Source organism: Cervus canadensis, chromosome 6, assembly GCF_019320065.1.
Source record: "Cervus canadensis isolate Bull #8, Minnesota chromosome 6, ASM1932006v1, whole genome shotgun sequence".
NCBI classification, from domain to species: domain Eukaryota; kingdom Metazoa; phylum Chordata; class Mammalia; order Artiodactyla; family Cervidae; genus Cervus; species Cervus canadensis.
Window position 1 is genome coordinate 61,104,739 of NC_057391.1, and position 21,263 is coordinate 61,126,001.

Below are 21,263 nucleotides of genomic sequence, written 5' to 3' on the forward strand. Positions count from 1 at the left end.
GGAAAGTTATGACCAACCTAGACAGCATATTAAAAAACAGAGACATTACTTTGCCAACAAAGGTCTGTCTAGTCAAAGCTATGGTTTTTTCCAGTAGTCATGTATGGATGTGAGAGTTGGACTATAAAGAAAGCTGAGTGCCGAAGAATTGATGCTTTTGAACTGTGGTGCTAAATAAGACTCTTGAGAGTTCCTTGGACTACAAGGAGATCCAGCCAGTCCATCCTAAAGGAGATCGGTCCTGGGTGTTCATTGGAAGGACTGATGCTGAAGCTGAAACTCCAGTACTTTAGCCACCTCATGCGAAGAAGTGACTCGTTTGAAAAGACCCTGATGCTGGGAGGGATTGGGGGCAGGAGGAGAAGGGGATGACAGAGGATGAGATGGCTGGATGGCATCACCAACTCGATGGACATGGGTCTGAGTGGACTCTGGGAGTTGGTGATGGAGAGGGAGGCCTGGCATACTGCGGTTCATGGGGTCTCAAAGAGTCGGACATGACTGAGCTATTGAACTGAACTGATCTGAGACTGTTTTGCAGAGGAAACCACTGGAACTACTTTCTTATCTTTCCGACTATTTGATACTCCCAAACCTCCTTCACAATAGATTACATTCTATATACACAGTTCTGCATTTCGGTTTTCACTTAACCATGTAGGTTGAGGATTATTTTATACCTGTACATCCAGGACTGCCTTATCTTATCATTTTTAAAATCTTTAAGCTACACTCCATTCCACTTTATGGAGGTACCATCATTTATTTAACCAATCCCAATCAATGAACATTTACACTGATGCTAATCTTTTGCTGTCACTAGCATTTCTGCAGTGAATTACTTCATATGTAGCTCATTTTGCACATATGAGGACATTTGAAGGATGCATCTGTAGAAGCAGATTTGCTGAGTAAAAGGGGATGGGCATTTTAATTTTGATGTGTGTGCATGCTCAGTCATGTATAACTCTTTGCGACCCCACGATCTGTAGGTTGTCAGGTCCCTCTATCCATGGAATGTTCCAGTTAAGGATATTGGAGTGGGTTGCCATTTCCTACTCCAGGGGATGGTCCCAACGCAGGGATTAAACCCACATCTCTTGCTTGGCAGATGGATTCTTTACCACTGTGCCACCTGGGAAGCAGTCACCACCAAATTGCCTACCAAAGAGGTTGTCCCTATTCATGTTAACATTGGCAAACATTTGATACTATCTGTTTCCTAGACCTAAGCAAGAGAGCAGGCTATCAAGCTTTTTGAACTTTGTCAACCTTACAGGCACAAAGCAGTATCTCATACTTTTAATTTAGATTCGTCTCACTGGGTGATTTAAAATGTCAACTTTATCACAGACTACATTTATCTATTTGATGCCTTTCTAGGCTTTTTAGTTTATTTGTTGGTCTCCCTTGTCTTTTCATACACTATAGAGTTCTCATCATAGTAGTTTTATACTATGTTTTACTCTACAGTAGGTCTAATTATCCTTCTTTCCTCTAAGAAATTACTGGCTATTCTTGTCTATTTTTCCAATATAAGTTTGAAAAATAGCTTGTCAAATAAAATCCTGCTGCATTTTTACTGAGGTTGCAATCAAATCAATAGATTACTTAGGGATATCACTATTCACTTGTTAAAGCTTACATTGAAGGCTTACAATTTCTTGTCCGTATCTTTTGAGTAATGTCTTCCTTGTGCTTATAACAATGTCTTAAATAAAATATTTTCTTGTTCATTCTTCACAGCATCTTTGGAAACAGGCCAGGAAGATAGAATATATAGGATTAGTCTTAAGATATTTGATAGAAAATCTTAGCCCAGTTTTATATCTACTCTTTGGTAATGCCTCCCAGTAGATCTTAAGAAAATTCAAAAACCAAACGAACTTTTCTACCCACAATTAAGTGTTCCCTTTGCAAAAACTGACCAGTATGAAAGCACAGTTCTGCAGGGTGTTTCTTGTGTGGTGATCTGTGGCCAAGCACTGTGGAATGCATTCCCATCATGGAGTAACAATCTCAAAAGAATTTTGAAACCAGAGTTGGCTTGAATGCTATACAAATGACACCCAGGATCTTGGCTTATTTCCCGGACTTTCCCTTTTTGGTTTTCTAGCAAGTTTGGTCATGCCTGGGAATTTGCTGAATCTGGTGTTTGGATCAGGGACTTCCTGAATGCTACCTTGGGATCAGTGACATGTGTTTGCCCAAGGGGGTTTGGAGTAAAATTTTTAGATAAACCGCTGTTGTTAAGTAAGTTCTCTACTGAATTTGTTCTCAGAAAACCCTGGCAGGAGGGTGTCAATAGGAAGGGCAGCTTGTGAGTTATTAATGGAAGGCAAAGATCTTGTGAGGGAGTATTGTACTGTGAAGAGTATTTTTTTTGTGTGTGTGTGAAGAGTATTAAGTTGCATACCTGGGCACACTGGTGTTCCAGCTGGATGGTCGTCAAGTTTTTAAATAAATACCTAATGTATTTCAAAGCTCTCTTTAATGCTATCCTTGACAAATGCCACTCGCTAAAGGTCAGCCAAGACTTGATAAACAGGTGCTTATCTGCGGTAACCAGGGCACTGCCTACCATCACCCTAGTTCAGGTAACATGGAAAGAGCTGAAAAAGCACTTACATTAGTTACTGAATTACTTAGGACACAAATATGTGTTGACATATAGCTGAGTATATTTCTGGATTACATTTCCAAAATAAGTATGGTTTTCATAATTTTGTTTTAGTCAACACTTTTCTCCTCAATGTTAGGTATAATTAAGAGCTGACTCAGGTAAAATATTTTTAAAAAGTACAGCAGTGTAATACACATACCTAGGTAACCTCTGAGGCTTTTTACCACCACCCGCATAAATAAGAACATTCTTTAGCTGGTCCCTCAGCAACAAAAAGCTACTGTGTTCTAAACTAGAATGTTATGTGAGAGTCTGAGTAGCGTACAGTTTACTGAATGCTCAGCCTGTTTAGTGACATACCAAAAAGCAGGACAAAGGTTTAAAGCAAAAACGTGGGGCAAGTTTTCAGCAATGACGTTAAAGGCGTATGGATGGTGAAATGTTTAATTATCAAGACAGAGACCAGGTTGTAAAATCTAGCTAAAATAGAAGTGTAAAGATGGGCTGTGAATGGGATAGCTGCTTGATTCAGTGATCTCATGGTTTGCTGAGCATTAAGAGTGTTGCCAGAATTATGAAATTAGACCACTCTGAACTGAGAATGGTGATGGTGAGATGGTGGCTTATGTCACTTGTCTTTTATTCCCAGTGTAATGGCAACTCCTTAGATTATAAATATTAACTATTTATACATGAGAAGTTAATGAAAGGTGAGACAAAATGGGCTTCAAAAGTAAACTGTTACAGTAAATTAGGTAAAGGCCATATAAAGTTAGGAGAACATTTTCAAATCTAAGAAAACAGCATAACACAAATTTCATGATTCTCCTTATACTAATAGAGCTTGTGTCAAACAAGTCTTATGAGGAAAACATTTTACAAACATGACCAAGCTCCCAAGTCTTGAAATTTGCTTTAAGTATTCTTAAATTCTGTGGTTATAGGACTAAAGAAATCTCATATAAGTGGAAATCTGGGTCTGACAAACCTTTTAGAGAAATGTAAAATGTGATTTAAACTAAAGGGAATTCTAGTTTCTTTTGATGACAATTTTTCATTTAGGATTTATGGACTCCTGAGGGACCTCTGTACAGCTGAGAACCTGATTGCCTTTATATAGATGTGTCATGCTAGAGAACTGTCTGAAATATTTCAGAGTGAATTCTGCAATAGACTTTACACCATTAAAAATGTGATTCCAGGATAATCATGACAGATAACAAAATGGAATATTTTTCAGCCTTTCAAAACCTAGGGGAATGTGAACTAACACATTCTCGAGATTATTTTATTCCTGGGTGATAATATTTAGGTGCTTTATGTACTCAGAGGAGTATAGGTAAGAGTATATCCATTGGTCAAGACATCAGCCATTCTGCTCCTAACTCTGAAGGGGACAAGGCAGGATGTGATCACCTTGGTTTGTGCTTTTCATGAAATAGCCTTATTTCTGTCCTGCTTGCGAGCACCGTGGTTACTTTTACCAGCAATCGAGAACGCAAGCAGGGGAGTAAGCTAAGAGTGTTGACTGAGTTACATCCTCAGACTTTTGCCTACAGTTAGTGAGGTGGAGTCTGGTCTGAAGCCCTACGCGGACTGTTTCCCTACACTTGCACTGGGAGAGGCAGCATGGCACAGGCTTGAGCATCACATGCCGCACTCCGCCGTCATGTTGTAGCTGGGCGGCCACGGTCTGCTTACCTCAATCTTTCTATGTCCTGATTCCCTTGTAGAAAAATAAGGCCTGACAACGGTGTTTACCTCAGGAGGGCATTGTAAACATGACACGAGGGAATTCATCTAAAGCATCTAGAACAGTGCCAGTAAATGTTAACAGTAATTTTTATAAAAGTCACATGATTGAAGATTTAATATATTTGGCAAGCTAGTAAGTTCCTCCTCCCCACCCATGCATAGAGACATATCCTTGAACATGAAAAACGAGCAGAGAATCTCTCAGACAGGTAGTGGCAGCAAATCTTCACAACCTCAGATCTAGTTGAGAAAAATTTCCAGGCTTTGATGAGTCAAACTGGAGTGTCCTTCAACTTGGGGTTACAACAAGGAGCCAGACAGCCCCAAACAAGATGCCCCAGCTGTTCCCACTGGCTGAGTCACTTTCCACTGTCACTGACTGTGGGAGCAGTCCTTCCCCTGCGTCGTGCTGTGGCATCCTTTCCCCACACAGGTCATCTTTAGTACAGCACATGGTCAGTCAACCATCAGAGCAAAAGTTTTGTGTAAGAACTGACACAAAACTTTGTGTGTTTATGTCCATGTACAAACCGGGGTCCTTACCCTCCAAAAATATCATGATCCTAAAGCTGACAGCTGTTCACATGAAACTTGGAATACATTCCCTTCTTTATAAACAAAACACAACAGAACATTATAATGTCTTCCACAAATGCAAATTAATTGACTAACTAGTGTTTCCCACGAACCCCACCTTTTCCTCCTTTGCTTGTTTCCTCTTTCTTTATGTTTCAGTTGCAGGGAGAGTAAATCATAAATTGCTGTCTGGTATAGAGAGAAACTAGTCTGCATCTGGAAGGAATTGGGAAAGCACTGGGATTTTTTTTTTTTCTAATCATGAATGCAGTGATTACCAACTTCAAAATAAATAAAGGTTTTCAGTAAATGGGAAAGAAGCAGAACACACTCTAGGGTGAGGGGACAGTGAGTGCAAAGGTAGAGAGAAGTGAACATGCACTGTTGCATTTAGGGAACAGCATACAGCAAGAAAGGAATCTCTTTGGTCTCTGTAGGAAACACCACAGAGTTACTATGGAGCACAAGTTGGGGACTAACTGTGAACACCTAGCTAGACATTTTTGTTCTGCACAGGTAAATACAACGGTCAGTCTTTAATAGAATAGAAAATAGAATCCAAGTTCTATTTTCAAGTTCACCCTGACATGTGCTTCCTACTCTTTTGCTACATCCCAGAAGCTACTAATTTTGCTTTCTTTGGTTGTGGAAAAAGCAAGATCCCTTCTTCCTGAGCCTCTTGTTTCCAGGTAGGATTTGCTTCTTCTCAAGGCTTCTTCCAGTTCAGCAATTCCCATGAATTTTGGTCAAATAATTTTCCTACTAGAATATATACTCCATGAAAGCATGGATTTTCGTATTTTTAAATTCATGGTTATTCCTGGTACTTACACATTATCAGTCTAGATATAATTCAATAAATTTAAGACCCTACAATGTAGTGCCCTATGGAGAGTCCAGTGATGCTCCCTAAAATGTGGACCATTTTAAAAATCTTTATTGAATTTGTTACAATAATGCTTCTGCTTTATATCTCGGTTTTTTGACTGTGAGGTTTGTGGGGTCTTAGCTCCCTAATCAAGGATCATATCTACACCCACGGCATTGGAAGGCGAAGTCTTAACAACTGGACACCAGGGAAGTCCCTCCCTACCTTTAAAAAGCCTGTCAACAAGTGAAAAAGAGATAGATGATCAAACCCTAAATCAAGGCAAAATGAAACCAGTGCAACAAACATATTGTTAGTAGGGGATGCTAAGGACTGAATGTCTCCCCTAGAGTCATGTGTTGAGACATAGTCCCCAGTGTGATAGTGTTTAGAGTGGGTCTTTGAGAGGTGATTAGGCCATGTGGGTAGAGTGCTCTTTTTAATCAGGGAGCCCAGAGAGATCCCTTGTCCCTCTGTCATGCAAGATTGCAGTAAGATGGCAGTCAATGAGGAAGTGGTCTCTCACCAGACACTGAGTCTGCCAGTTCCATCATCTTGGATTGCCCAGTCTCCGGAGCTACGGGGTGTTTGTTGTTTACAAGCCACCCAGTTTATGATATTTTTGCTATGTAGCCCAAATGGACTATGACAGGGACTCACAAGTAGTTATTAATTTCAGAGGATTGAGGGAGGTCTTCAAAGGACAGAATTTCCATTAGGTAGGTGGAGCTTATTTTTGGTCAAATTATTATTAATTTGAACTCTTCTGGACCCAAGGAAAACAGCGTAAGTAAATTCAAGTGGCGTCAGGAAAACTAGGGGTAGCATTTGCTTCATTTCTCCACTTGCTTCTCTGCCATAGCAGATGGACATAACCCATGTTGCAGGAGAAAGGCGTGAAGTCTGACTACAGGCGGCTCCACGTTCACATCACCCCGAGCCCACCAGACTACTGAACTGCCACAGAAGGCCTGCACATACAGGCCAGCAATTTAATACGATAGAAAGCTTCTTCTCAGTCTCGTTTGGGGTATGTGCCTAACTCTGGGATAGTCAGTGTGGCTTATGAGTTGGGAAGTACGGTCTGACCCGAGACATACACCCATCACCTGGCATGGTTATGGTGAGTGCTTTGATCAAGCTGTTTTAATAATAGGGATTCAGGCGAAACAGAAAATAATTTTAACCAAGGATGGGAAAGGTTGCAACACTTTACTAGGATTAGCCACTTAGAACCACACAGAGTGGGCCGGCCTAGGGCAGTAACTCATAGAGAGATGGGGAAGCGAGGATCTTGTCGACTTAAAAAAATGTATAATGTGAGAGTTGCAAGTTGTTTTATTTGAGGTAAAATGAGGACTGCAGCCCAGGAGATAGCTCTAAGAAACTGCTTCAAAGAGGGAGGGGGGAAGGCCAGTATACATGTGATTTTGGTGGAGAATATATGATCTCAAACACATATTTTTCCAGAAGGTTTCTGCTAGTTTTGTGAAGCATTTGCTAGTCATGAGGAATAGTTATCACCGTGAAGGATTTTAGTGCTTTTCTAGATCTAAGAAGATACGAGAATTGGGCTCATAAAATCAGCTCCTGAAAATATCTATCTTAAGATCTGTCCTGCGAGTTTTCCCTGGAGCCCAGAATGCTTCGTTTCTGCTCTCCACCTTGAACTCTTTCAGGGGGTGCTGAAAACCAGCAGCTGTAGCAGCACGTGATGTAATCCTTGTAGAGATAGATGGCAAGTGCCCACCCCAAAGGAGGAGAAATAGGATGTTGGGTAGATCAAAACACCAAGTAACCACTACAATAACTAAAACACATGCATTCTTAGGTAAATGCTATATAGTCTGCTGTGACAGAAATGCTGCTAAAGGTAGATAGAGCTCAGCGGGGAGGTGCAGCTTGGGCTAGGTCACAGGGAGTCTCCAAAGATAAATGGAGCCAGCAAAGGGCTTCAGTTCAAGAAATGTTGTGATCAGATCCATGCCACTGTATCATCCACCTTCCTCAGAAAATGAAGTGTCTAAGCTGTCAAGACTATTTTGACCGGGCATCAAGTAGCTTTCTTTCCCACATTTGCTTTTTCTTCACTTCGAACACTGTCCCATCTCAATTCTATTAATATATGTAGTCCATTCATCTTGGCCCTTTTATTTCCCAATCTAAAGTTAATACCACTCGAGGGAATTACTTCTGTCTAGCATGGAAATTCCTGGATTCCTATACCTCAAACCCTATTTTTCAATCAGTCTGGCATGAACTAAAGTGTGAAGAAATGGGAAGTTGACTGGAAATGTTGTAGTGGTTGATCCCAATCTGCATGGCTTCATGGCATTAATCTTCTATCAGTTATCACATATTCAGGTTAGCCCTAAAGCTTGAGAACTATGGTCATCTTTTGATCCTGGATTGAGAAGCTGTGAACAGATTTTACAGGATCAAAACAAACCAACTTTTCCCTCTCATGTTTGAGAGAGCTGGTGTGCCACAGTGGCTATTAACCCTCCTAGTAGGAGGTGGGGTGGTGGCCATTGTTCACCAACAGATATATACCTATTTTCTCCACTAGATATTCCCTGACATTGTTTGTCATAAATCATTTCATGAGTAGGTAGATTTTAATATTTGCACTCTTCATGAACTTTCTGGATTACCATAAACAAAGATGAGGAGGACAATGTTCCCAAGAATGCTTAGAACAGCCTATTCTTTGAGATTGTCTAATAGAGGTCACAATGACTTGTGCTTGGTGAATGAGATAATGAACGCATCAATTCATCTAGAGAAAAAGTGTAATCCAGGAGAGAGTTCTACTACTTACCTCTCACTTCCTTGAAATTATCAAAGGTGAATGCACAAGTTCCAAATGAGAAAAATCAAAACTGGAAAAGTTCTAAAATGAAAGTTATGTATTTTTTGCCATCTGAACTGGCCACTGCTCAGATCAAACAAGAAAAATGCTTCAGTAAAACTGAACACTGAGAAAACCAACCTGCCTTGACTACTGAAAATGAGAGGCAATGAAGAAAAGAAAATGAAAAGGCCCACCTTCTGTGAGTTGTTACTGCAGTCACTGACAGCACTTAGGGAGGGTGAACACAAGAAGAGTCACCGAAGCTGAAAGGCAACAACCTAAGAGTTCCAAGAGTCATGTAGTGTTACCTCCCTCTGAGAAATGTGAAAGTTGCCCAGTCGCGTGCGACTCTTTGTAACCCCAAGGACCATACAGTCCACTGAATTCTCCAGGCCTGGATACTGGAGTGGGTAGCCATTCCCTTCTCCAGGGGATCTTCCCAACCCAGGGATCAAACCCAGGTCTCCCACATTGCAGGCAGATTCTTTACCAGCTGAGCCACCAGGGAATGCCTAGTGGCAAAAGTAAAAAACAAAACAAAAAAAACCCAGATTCTTGTTGGCAGAGTTTGGATTTATTATGACAGCCTTAGACCCCCAAAATGGTTATACTTCTGTTTATCACAAAGCTCACAGGGAATCAAATATTTTCAGAGATCAAGCAGAGACAGTAGTGAGTGTGGGTGTTAAGGGAAGATATGAATGATGCACATAGGTAATTGATGTCTTCTAGGAGAAAGGATTAAAGGTCAGGTATTAACACATACTTGTTTTTTATCTTACTCCAGCAGCAGACCAGATGTAATCTCCCTAAAGAATAGCTTCCCAACATAGCCTGACAACGGTAGGATGGGAAGGAAGCAAGTTGCTCCCTGTGACACATAAATGAAAAACCATAAGGCAATGGACAATACTAAGTGCACTTCCACTTGTAATCCAACACAAAGGCCAAGGAAAAGTACATGCTAACTACCTGCCAAAAACACTATTTTGGGGGAAAAGACATACATACCAGAAACTCATCTCCTATAGTCTTCCAAAAATATAATACTTGAATTTTAAAATTTCTATTAGTTAACCTATGATGGGACAGTTTTAGAAGGGCCCTACGTGACATGAATTGATAAAAGGTCAATATATGCACAGTTTGAAAAGGACACAAAAGCAATATTATTTAACAGTGTGCAACTTGTTTTCCTACCATTTGCATTATCACCAGAATGAAAAACTATGTTTCCTGGGCATTTTGTTTTTTTCCTTAATTTTTTCATTCTTTTGCTTTTTTTTTTTCCTGGGTATTTTGAATCTGACACATGAAAGGCCGGACATCCAGCCCAGGTAAGACACTCTTTCACAAGAGCCCGGGAACAAAGGAGACCAACTGGGGAACCTCTGCGGAGAGCTTGCAGCTCCTAAAGCATCAGCATCAGGTTACAGCTGGAGCTGGGGGAGGGGATGAGGAAGAGGCACCCCTCCTACCCTCCTCCACCCAGGAGGGTGGGAGGATTCTGCCCTTTAGGAGCTCCCAATGTATTATGGGAAGGAAACAGGCACTGACTCTTATCACTGGCTGGCCATCTGATCTTAGAGTGTCATTTGTCAAACAAAAGGATACATCTCTTTAGGACTTAAGTGTGACAGCATTTTCCTAAGTATGTTCATATAAATGCTGTGCTGAATATTAAGTCACTTCAGTCACGTCTGACTCTGTGACCCTATGGACTGTAGCCCGCCAGGCTCCTCTGTCCATGGGATTCTCCAGGCAAGAATACTGGAATGGGTTGCCATTAACAATGGTTAAGTAAGTTTGGAAAAACTTCCCTTCTCCACCTTTCAGCACCAGATTCACATTGCATTTAACACACTGAGAGCTCCTGAAGTCCTGCTGTAAAAGTCTTCTAAATCTGGCATTTCCCAAACTTATTTTCTGAACCAACATCTATTAAAGTCTGCATAACACATTTTTGAAAAGGATGGTCAATTCCACTATGGTCAATGACATTTTTCTGTAGAGAGACCATAACCTCCCTCCTCTACTGCCAAGTACTTAGTCTTTCAATGTCTTTGGGCTCAACCTAACATGCTGTCCCTTCATTTTTCAAGACCTTTATGCTATTTAAATGCTTACATCAAACTAAAACATGGTTGGATGAGATGACATCTGAAATTTTAAGATCCTCTGAAAATTACTGCAAATATCCAATGAAGACTGAAACAGGATGCACATAATCTAGGCTGTTATCATGCCAGCACTAACATTTACTAAATGAGAGCTTCAAGATGAAATTTTATATCCTGCCATTCTGTACACTGTTCCAAGCTCAATACAACAAGTATTTCCTTGGCAACTTCCTTTCCCCTTGACTAAAGCAAATGGAGACAGCGTGGGTTTCAAGGTTCTTAGACCCATCCTAGAATTAACATTAAGAGTTCAGTAGGGGTGCTTCCTGCCAAATATGCTGTAGATACAGCAAAAGCTTTTCTATGTAGGTAAGTTATTATAAAATGCCAGGAAACAGTATGTATTGCCCATATCTAGCCATAAAAATACTTAACGCACTTTTTTTGGGGTGGCAATCTTAATCAAACCCACACCCCTGCATTGGAAGCATGGAGCCTTAACCACTGGACCGCCAGGGAAGTCCCTGCATGTGTTTCAAATTCAGTCAGAGGACCAGCAGATTGCTGGCAGAGGCCTGAGGCAGAAGTATTCATGCAGAAGGATGACAAGCAGAATCCGGATAAGAGAAACCTGAGAATAACCACAGAAGTCAACTATCCAACACTCAGACTTGTCTGGTCAAGTTCTAGTTCTTTCTCCATTGAAGGACTGCTACATCATCTTTTTACCTTTGCCTTGATCCTTCTTTAATATCACATATCTTTTTTTAGCCTCATTTCCAAGCTAACAAAATATTATTCAAACAGTTCTAAGACATGCACTCAAATTAAGTTTCCCCAATTGTCTAAATGCCCTACTCATTGTGGCTGAGAAGACAGAAATATTAACCACCTAATTAATCAGAAAGCAACTCAATTATTTTTCCTCTACTGTAGGCCTTAGAGTGAACTCTCAAGGTTTGGTCTAGTTCTACCTTAAGGGGCTCAAAGTGTCATCACTGGAAGGAGTTGTGGAATTGGTTGTGATACTCCACTGATGGTTTTTTTTCCTGTTTACTCTTTAGGGGTAGGCAAAGCCAGAATAAGACCAGCTCCAGTGAGGAAACAGAGAAAATGAGATGAATGTTTACATGTCACCATCTGAGACCTTCTAAAGAACTTGTTCAGTGTGAGAATTCCCGAAGGCTGACAGATGCTATCTAACAGAAGTAAAATAAAAGATTCCTAAGGCTTACTTCAATATAAATTAGTTACCAGGAAACCAAGAACATTTTTTAATAAGTGCTAATATACTGTAACACTGGATTATAACACAAGTATAATTACTGTCAAAAATAAAGTTATGAACTAACAAAACATTCTCCTTATTCTACGTATAAATAATTCTTGGGGGCCTAACTGGATTAAAATTGTTTGAATGGTCTGACCAGTACTCAGAAGAATCATCATAGCAGGTACACAAAGTAGAGAATAAAATTTTAATGGTATCAAAAACAGAACTTTTTGGCCAATTTAGTACTTGCAGGAATAAAGTTGCAAAATGTTACTCAGTAACTGACTTAGCTTCTAAATCAAGCTAGAATTACACATACTCTGTATATTACCTGAGTATATACAAGTACATTCCATGATAACATGCAGAGACATGGAAACAAGAAGAGTACTGTGAAATAAAAATCGCCATGGTTATGAAATTATGAATTCAAAACAAAACACCTGTCCAATAATCCAGAATATCTCATTTTGAAAAGGTGGTTTTGAATATTGCTCTTTTCAAGAATTCAAATAACTTCCATGTGGCTAAATTGGATTTTTTCCCTAACATGAAAAAGTGGAAGCTGATGTATTCCTATAGCTATGGGAGTATACTTTTCCTTTCACTGAATATCAAATTAAAAGGTTTGATAGGTTTTCACTCCCCTCAGGTGAAAGGGGCTCTTAACATTCTAGTGGTTAAGAATGAATCCCTTAAAGCTCTGAGGCATTTGAATGTCTTAAGACCCAAAAACTCATGTACCTTTAATGAAACAGTCATATGAGATGGAAGTTTAATTCTCCTGAAAACTAAACAGAGCTATGAAATAAACAGGGTATGAGAATGACCTTTGTTCACAGGAATCTCTAAATTTGAAAGACATTGCTTCAGCTTTGCTAAGATAGCATCAAAAGCCTTTTATAGCAAGAGTTTCTTAGTGAGTCACATATTTGGGCATGGAGACTAGGATCTTTTTAAGCACTAAGAAGTGCTTTATGTTGTGCAAATTCAATGAAAGGCCAACCAAGAAAAGTCTACGAGTAAGCCAAAGATTTCTATATCTCATAAAGAAGGTGAGATGTATAACTGACCAACTTTGCTCCTAGTTTGACAATGATTTCTGTGAAGCTAAGATAAGCAATGGCAGCACCTTAAATAGAACCCCAGTGGAAGCCTCTCAGAAGTGAGGGTTGACTGTGGCAGAAATGGTTACTGATCCCTTGTAAGTAACTCCTCCTTTGCCTGTGAGAACTCAAGAATGTATATGACCAGTAGGGTGAAGGACCAGTTTCAGTCATTTCTCCAAGTTATGAATCGCAACTTCTGTTATTATTATTATTTGCAAAATAAGAGGTCATGTGTGTTAGCCAACAAACAGCACATAAAAGAACATGGCCTGTCTTCAGTCTGAGTTCTCCTGGTTTGCTCTGTCATCTAATTCAAGGTACTTTATATATTTTGGTGCCTTAGTGTGTTAACATGGAACATGAGAATAACACTCATTCACTTACCTCAAGGAGCTACTACATAGATTATTAAATCGCAAAGCACTTTGAGCTCCTCAGATGAAAAGCACTGTGGAAAAAATGACAGCTGAGGAAACTCTTTCAATGCCTCAGAATCCTGAACTATTGTGTCTATGTTGCAACTACAATTCCTCAAAACACTTAAAAAATTTGTTAGGGCACTCTATCCCCTTTGTATATGTTATTTGTTTGGCACACGGATGCTTATATACGTAATTAAAATAGTTATACTCCCTACTCCAAAGAAGTTGACTAGTTTTCCAATAAAGTTTACTAAATGTACCTATTCTGGAGTATTCTGTGTCAAGTAGAAAACTTTAGTTTTCTCTGAAGTGCATGTGACATAATAAAAAGTTCACTTTCTTTTTCAAAATAATTGAACTAGTGTTATTTGTGTGAAACTACAAGTTTTTAATGGAAAAAATACTGAAATTATGCCACAGTGTCTATATATTCATCTGACGAGTACAAAGATGGAGTTCTGAGAAAAAAGGGTCTTAACACTTCAGAAAATAAATGTGGTTCTTAAATTGTTCAAAGAAATTTTTTAAAAATGTAATGTTTCATACGTTGACATAAAGCAATTAGTCCAGAGGTAATAAACTATAAATACAGTAGTTCAAATGTTTCTCTCAGCATTAGGTTTTCTAAACAAGTTAAATTCAAAACATTTTAAACTCATGTTTCAAAGAAATTGTGGAAATGGAAGTTTTCATAGAAATCTAAAACAATGATACCACCTTGTGATCTTTACACAGACTATCCTGGACCTTGATCATTTTAGATTTAAAACATACTTTGGTTAATACATTAGGTTCAACCCATTAATAAGCCTTTATATTTGGGAGAAATTAGATTGTGATTTATAATCTTGCAGGTCACCCAAATCTTCCTCAATTCCAGGTCTTCCTTGATTCTCTGCAGGGGGTTCTGTCAGACTCATAATTAAAATGATGAAAATTATAAATAACTTCTTTCAAACTGAACATTTGTTTTGCTTTTTTAAATAAAATAAAGTGCTTTCAAAATCAAATATTTCTTGCCCTAAACAAAACTGAAACATACTTAAACCTGAAACTTTCATATCTTGACACACATATTTAACAAGAAAAAAATCAGTTTTGGGCCATTAACGTCCTTCAAGGGTTCAGACTGGATCTAAACTGGGTTTCACATTATTATCGTGCTCGTGTTTGTACATAAAGGTTAACAGGAAGAGGGCAACATCCAAGGATGACCAATAGGCAGTATGCGACGTGACAGCTGACCAATAGCGGCTCTCCACAAGGCCTTCTCTGAGTTCAAAGTCAATTCTGTGATCCAGTTCCACTAAAAAGAAGTCAAACAAATGAGTAAGTATCACAGTAAGATTGTTTCTACACAGACTTACTATATTGGAGAATAAAAATTTACCAAACACAAGTGATTCTCCTAATTATTATTACTATTTTTTAAAAAGTGACTTTCCGAAAACTCTCACCTTATGGGAAGAAAATACTCAAGAGCCTCAGTAGCTCAGGATTCTGTCTGGTGAACCCTCTCCTTTGTATGTTCAGGTCAGTATGGAATAATAAAGTAAGAAAACAAAAATCTCACTTGCTACCATACAGTATATTTGGAATAAAGAAACTGGCCTCAAATCCTGGCTTTCCTATTTATAATTTGTGCCTAACCTGAAAGATACGGCAAATAGTCTTCTTGCAGAATGACAGGTCAGCCTTACATGCAGTAATGTCAGCAGGAGTGCAACAGGGCACTCAAAGGCTCCTTCACAGGGGAGGTTCTTTACATCAACTGGCTCAGGGGAACATGTTGGAAGAAAACATCTACTACAGTCCTACAGTGTTTTCCTCCCCGTTATGCTGAATTCCTGAAAGGGCCACAACATACTCTAGTCTCGATCCTGTCAGCAGGGCCAAACAAATACTTGGGACGTACACGTGCTCAAGAATCCACTGGCTGGGAAAGTGAAATTGGGAGGAACAGTGGTAACCCTTGAGAGGAAGGACTTCATTTAAACAGGGCTGTCCTCAAACAGTTCAGTAAATTAAGTTTTTTTCTAAAACACACAGAAAGTCCTTGTAACACATGAGAAAAATCACCTTACCAAATCCAAGGCTATAAGACTGCAATTGGTTCATCTAACAAATCCTTAAGAGATAAAACACTTAGAAAAACAATAATCTCCATCTTCAGGAATTCTTCAAAAACTGTCAATAAGCCACACAGTATGAAGGGTCTGTCTTAAAAATAAAAAGTACCCAAATCACTACCATTCAGACTCAAAATCTGCTCTTTTGTTCAGCGTGCTAGCAGGTATAAAAAGTAAAAACTGGCAAAAATTAAGGAGGTTGGAGAAAAAGTTGGGTTTTGCTTTACCTGCGAAGTTTGGAAATCGCATAAAGCAAATCACATCATTTTAGAGCAAGATTTCATTTATGTTTAGCTAAATGTATATTTTAAACAATACCATTTGGTAATTTATAGTTATTTTTCTACTCAATTGTGCTTTTCTGACAAAGAATGTCCATGGGTCTTACCTAAAAATTTTTAGATAAGATTTACACTTAAACAGTATAAATACCCAATCAGGTTATAAAGCACTGTGAAATATATTGACATAGACCTTTTACAAAACTGCTATTTTTCTCATTTAAATTATAAGCTAGTCCATAAGAAGTCAGAAATAGTTGAAATCCACATGTTGAACTGTGGGGTAGGGATGTCTTAATCTTTTATCTTTCATATTTCATGGGACATCTGTGTTAAAATTCGTAGGTACATTCTGGCACAAGAAGATGATGAAAAGAAAAAATGAATTCTCAAACATGGTGAAGAGGAGTCAAGGTGAAGTCAGTTATGAAGAAAAAAAGGAGAAATGAGGAAAAACGAAGAGATGGGAAACACACATTAAAATTGGTGAAGCCCATACCATGTTATTTCTAAGAATTCCTTGTGAAGGCCACTGTAGAATGCCTTCCTAGTCCAACAGTCTCAAACAACTGTCATTCTAAAGTTAAAGGGAGATTTTTCCTGTTATAACCAGTGTTACTTGGCTCCACTTTGATTTTATGCCCCTGAAATGTATTCTTAATGTGCTATCACTGTGCAACATTGCCTTTCATATACTACAAACTCAAATGACAAATTTATTGCCCCATTATGTGTCCCTGTCCTTATCAACTAGACGATCTTTAATAAGTGTCATTAACTAGATTGGCCTACCCTAACCCCTCCCTTTCTATTTATCTGTAGGTAGTCCCCATCAAATTGGAAATTAGGTAACCAGCTTGTACTTGATGAACCTGTTTTACAGTCTCTCATCTTCCTTAAAAGGTTTACCCCAGGCAGTCTGGTTTGCAGCTGACACCATATTCGTGTTGGTTTTACAGGTGGGTGGATGGATGGATGTAGGTGGGCCAATATCTCATCTTTTTTCTTTATGTAGATCACAGAATTCCCAATGGTGTGAGGTCACTACATGGTAGCACTATTCTACGTGTGCTGTGAGATGTGCTCTTGGCCGAAGTCGGCCCAAATCTACATGGAGTTGCCTTGGACCCGCCTTCTCATTATTATTGTACAAGAAGGGGTGGCACTAGACAGGTTAGTAGTTTTTTCCTAGTTTCTTTCACTGAATTAGGTCAAGAAAAAGGAGAACATAGAATCACTTAATCCTTTTCTCTGGAGTGCCTACGAGTTAATATGCCTGTACCTACAAAAAGAGAATTTAAGATAACTCCAATACTTTGGCCACCTGATGCAAAGAGCTGACTCATCTGAAAAGACCCTGATGCTGGGAAAGATTGAGGGCAGGAAGAAAAGGGATGACAGAGGATGAGATGGTTGGATGGCATCACCGCCTCAATGGACATGGGTTTGGGTGGACTCCGGGAGCTGGTGATGGACAGGGAGGCCTGGTGTGCTGCGGTTCATTCGGTCACAAAGAATCAGATACAATTGAGCAACTGAACTGAACTGAAAGTTGAGGAGAGGTAAAAATGAAAAAAAAAAAAAAAATTGCTGGCTTTTAACAATCATCAATAATTTGCTTTCACTGTTTTAAAACATGGGTTGAAGGAAATGGCAACCCACTCCAGTATTCTTGCCTGGAAGACCCCATGGACAGAGGAACCTGGTAGGCTACAGTCCATGGGGTCACAAAGAGTTGGAGACGACTGAGCGACTTCACTTTCACTTTTTCTTTTTGGGGGAGTCATGCATATGGGCACATCTCCCTCCTTATTCCCCAAGCAAGTGTCTGCCATCTCCCCAGGGTGAAGGCAGTTTCCTCAGCACTCTGCTTTCAGTAGAGTGTTCTTTTGTGCACAGGGCTTTTCAACCTGGATATGGTGTTAAAAAGCAAAATACATGAATAGAAAGTAACCATTTTAGTATTATAATGTGTACCAATTGGACAGGTTTCTTCTATTTAAAGGGAGTGTCTTAACATGCTAGAGAGAAATTTTCAAAAACTTAATGAATCTTAAAAAATTACCTATTTATAAATAGCAATTATGATCATAATTGCATGATTTTAGGCTCTAGGTACATAATAAGAAAACCACTTCAAGTACTAGTAAAGGAAAATGGGTTTCCAAATGACTGATGAAAGTCATTTGCAATATATGTTCAGAGTTCTTGATAAATTATATCTTATTTTCCCTCTGTCTCAGAGCAACCGTATATTTTATGTAGTTAGGTGTTTGATATCCAAGGAGTATTTACATTTTGTGACTTATCATAGCTCCAAATATATTTAAAAACATTCTCCAAACATCCTTTATTTAAAAAAAAATAGCAAAAACTCCATAATGAACTTTATAATTAGTTGCCATTTTCTGACCCCCAAATTTCCCAACACTAATCTACTCTGAAAGACATTCAGACACCTAACATTTGACAACAGATGGGCTATTTGGGGAAACACAGGCTCATAAGAATACAAAGGAACTCCTGGGGATGGCCAGATCTGCTGGATCCTCTACCATCTGGTTGGAGAAAAGTTCCTCAGCATATTCAGAACTACTCCCTTCTACTCATCCTTGGTTCTCAGAACTAACTTCTAGATCTCTAAATAACCTTGTGCTTCCTATCTCTGTGTTTTTGCTTGTGCTGTGCTGTTTCTTCTTTCTCTGAAATGTCTCTTTATCTCTGCTTATTTAAGTTGTACTTCCACAAAACCTTTTTTTTATTTCTCCAGGTGAAAACATTTTCTCTCTCCTTAGAATCTCTGTCATGAGGTTCATCACATTCTACCATTTTTATATTATTTCTGTGGTTATCCACCTTCCCTACAAGAATATATGCCCTCTGAAATATACTTAAGTTTCCACATCAGCATTTAACATCTTTATGGGCAGCACTGAAATGGATTCATCTTGGTGTCTCTTCTAGTGACTATCTACTTACCTCATGGTAAAATTGTTGAATGAATAAAAACAGGAGAAGAGAAAATAGAAGCCATATACATATTACCATCCGAATCAATGTGGTGCAGTTATGACGAGTGGTCTAACTGCTTAGGTAGCTGGGCTGGCTTTAAGGCAGTGGATAAAAGGACTACTTGAATGTAGGACAAATAGATGAATGGATTAATTTTCCTTTCTCTAAATATTCAAAAAGCACACATCAGTTATTTCTTTATGGAAGTGACTATTACATGAGTAGGGACTAGAGACAGCACTTATAAAATCATTTCTTGAGAGGAGTTCACTGAATTAGATCAACACAAACTGCTGTCACAGAGTCAAAAGCCCAAATCAGCTTGTTATGCTGACACACTGTTTTGGAATCTATATCTAGTTAAGATTTTTTTTTTTTTTTGAAAGAAGAAAAAATGCATGAAAATTAGCAATTATAAACATAGAAATTGAAAAATTAGATACAGTTTGAAAATCCAAGGAGAAACCTATAACTTACTTTTTTTGTTAAAGACAAATCCATTATTTTTTAAAAAAGGAAAGATATAGAAAAAAAGGAATGAAAGTTAATGATAAAAATAATTTTAAACTGCTAAGATTAATCTTTACTAATACATTTTGAATCTACTGAAAATCAGGAAACTGCAAATATCTCTTGTAGCCAATAATAGTTTTTTTCAAAGCAAGCCTATACCTCTAAAGACCATTAAATATTTGTGTTGAAACCAGGTATCATCTGTGGCATACTAACAGCCCTAGGGGTAGGGTTACTAATATCTGAAATAACTAGGAATGATTAAACTCTTTATACTTTGAAATCCTTTTATATTTAAATATATTACATGAAAAGAACAGTGAAGCTCTCTGAAGGCTGGAGGGCAATAGAGAAGAAAGAAAATGGCCTAATGCTTTTCTTCTCTCTCTAAACAGTTCCTTCTTTGGAGAAACATATAGGAGTATGATATATTTTAGCACACTAAATAACTAATGAATAGTCAGGTTTCAGGACCACTACCATTTAAGATTAGGACATACAGGAAGAGAATACATTTAAAATAGTCTGTTAATGGCAACATTAAAGCTGCTCTCATAGAAAAACTGATCAAGTTTTCAGTGAGCAGAAGAAATCTAAGTAGACCGTTTTCACAGCGTTCTGAATGCTATTCCTGACATATACCATACCGAGGGTATTATCTTTATTCTGTATTACATTTTCCGGAAAAAGAAGTTGTGGGAGATTAAAGAACGATTCTTGAAGTCTGAAATCTGTGGAAAAAAAACACAAAACACAAGATGCTGTAAAGTGTTGGCTGATGGTTACAAATGGCCTTCAGTGATGAAGTGGCCAAGAGTTAGAACAATATTCCCAAATAAGCTGATTAAACCTAGCAAACAAAAAGAAGTACACAATTAGGTTCTGTGAAGAGCTCTATCATGGAAAATGTAAGCATAATTAACTTCAAAATACAATGTCGTAATCTGTTAACACTCAAACATCCCCCAAATTTATAGTTCACTTAAGTTCTAACCTAGAGGCAAAACAGTGCTAAAAGGAACAAATTCTTTTCATGATATGTTACAAACACAAGGCAGTAGAGGAAAAGAAAGAGTAAAACCACCAGAAATAAGCCTATACTTTTCAAAAGAAATGAACAGCAGCTATATAAGATGCTTCAACTTGATGTCAACGAAGTAGTTTCAATTGACAACACTAACTCTTCAAAGAGAGAAACCCTGATTGATCACGAATTCAGTCTGTGTCCATCTTACCCTCAAAAAGCAGGAGAATCAAAGTCAGTAGCCTTAGAATGAAGGTTATCGAGAAGAACTGAGGCAATCAATGTGAGCAAGAAGGAAGGAAGCCAGAATCACCTAACCAACCACAGTGATCAAATTTCAGAAAGAAGATTTAAGGAAGAAAGGTTTTATGATTTGCAAGATACAGCCAAAATAGCAATTATGATTTAAGAAATTTATCTAAATCAGGATTACAGAGAAGAGTATATTACTGGAGCAAGTCAAAGGTAAATCTAGAGTATTTGATTTAAAAGGCATAATTCTACTACAGCAGTTGTCCAATGTTAAAAGTTGGACTTTAAAAATCTATACCTAAAGATGAAAACACGAAACGAAGAAATCATGTTAGCTCAGTTAGCTGAGTCTATAGTTGGTAAGTAATTTACCATTAGAACCAACAAAGAATTTATATGCAAGAATGACAGAAAACGTATTTTGTTAAAATATTATAATGCAATAAAACTAA

General features: G+C 38.4%; 1 protein-coding gene across 4 annotated transcripts in view; it reads right to left on the reverse strand.

Moving 5' to 3' along the window:
- Positions 1-10,029: 10,029 nt before the first annotated feature.
- The window catches only part of DDHD1 (DDHD domain containing 1), a 70,017-nt gene continuing 58,783 nt past the window's right edge, over positions 10,030-21,263 (reverse strand). For 2 of the 4 annotated variants that reach the window (XM_043472117.1, XM_043472119.1), the window contains 2 exons: positions 20,183-20,266; positions 10,030-14,906 (listed from right to left, as the gene is read on the reverse strand). In XM_043472117.1, the coding sequence (XP_043328052.1) occupies positions 14,725-14,906; positions 20,183-20,266 (266 nt within the window). In that variant the 3' untranslated portion in view covers positions 10,030-14,724. The remainder of the gene's footprint in view (positions 14,907-20,182; positions 20,267-21,263) is intronic. The other 2 variants (XM_043472118.1, XM_043472121.1) reach the window with 1 other exon arrangement.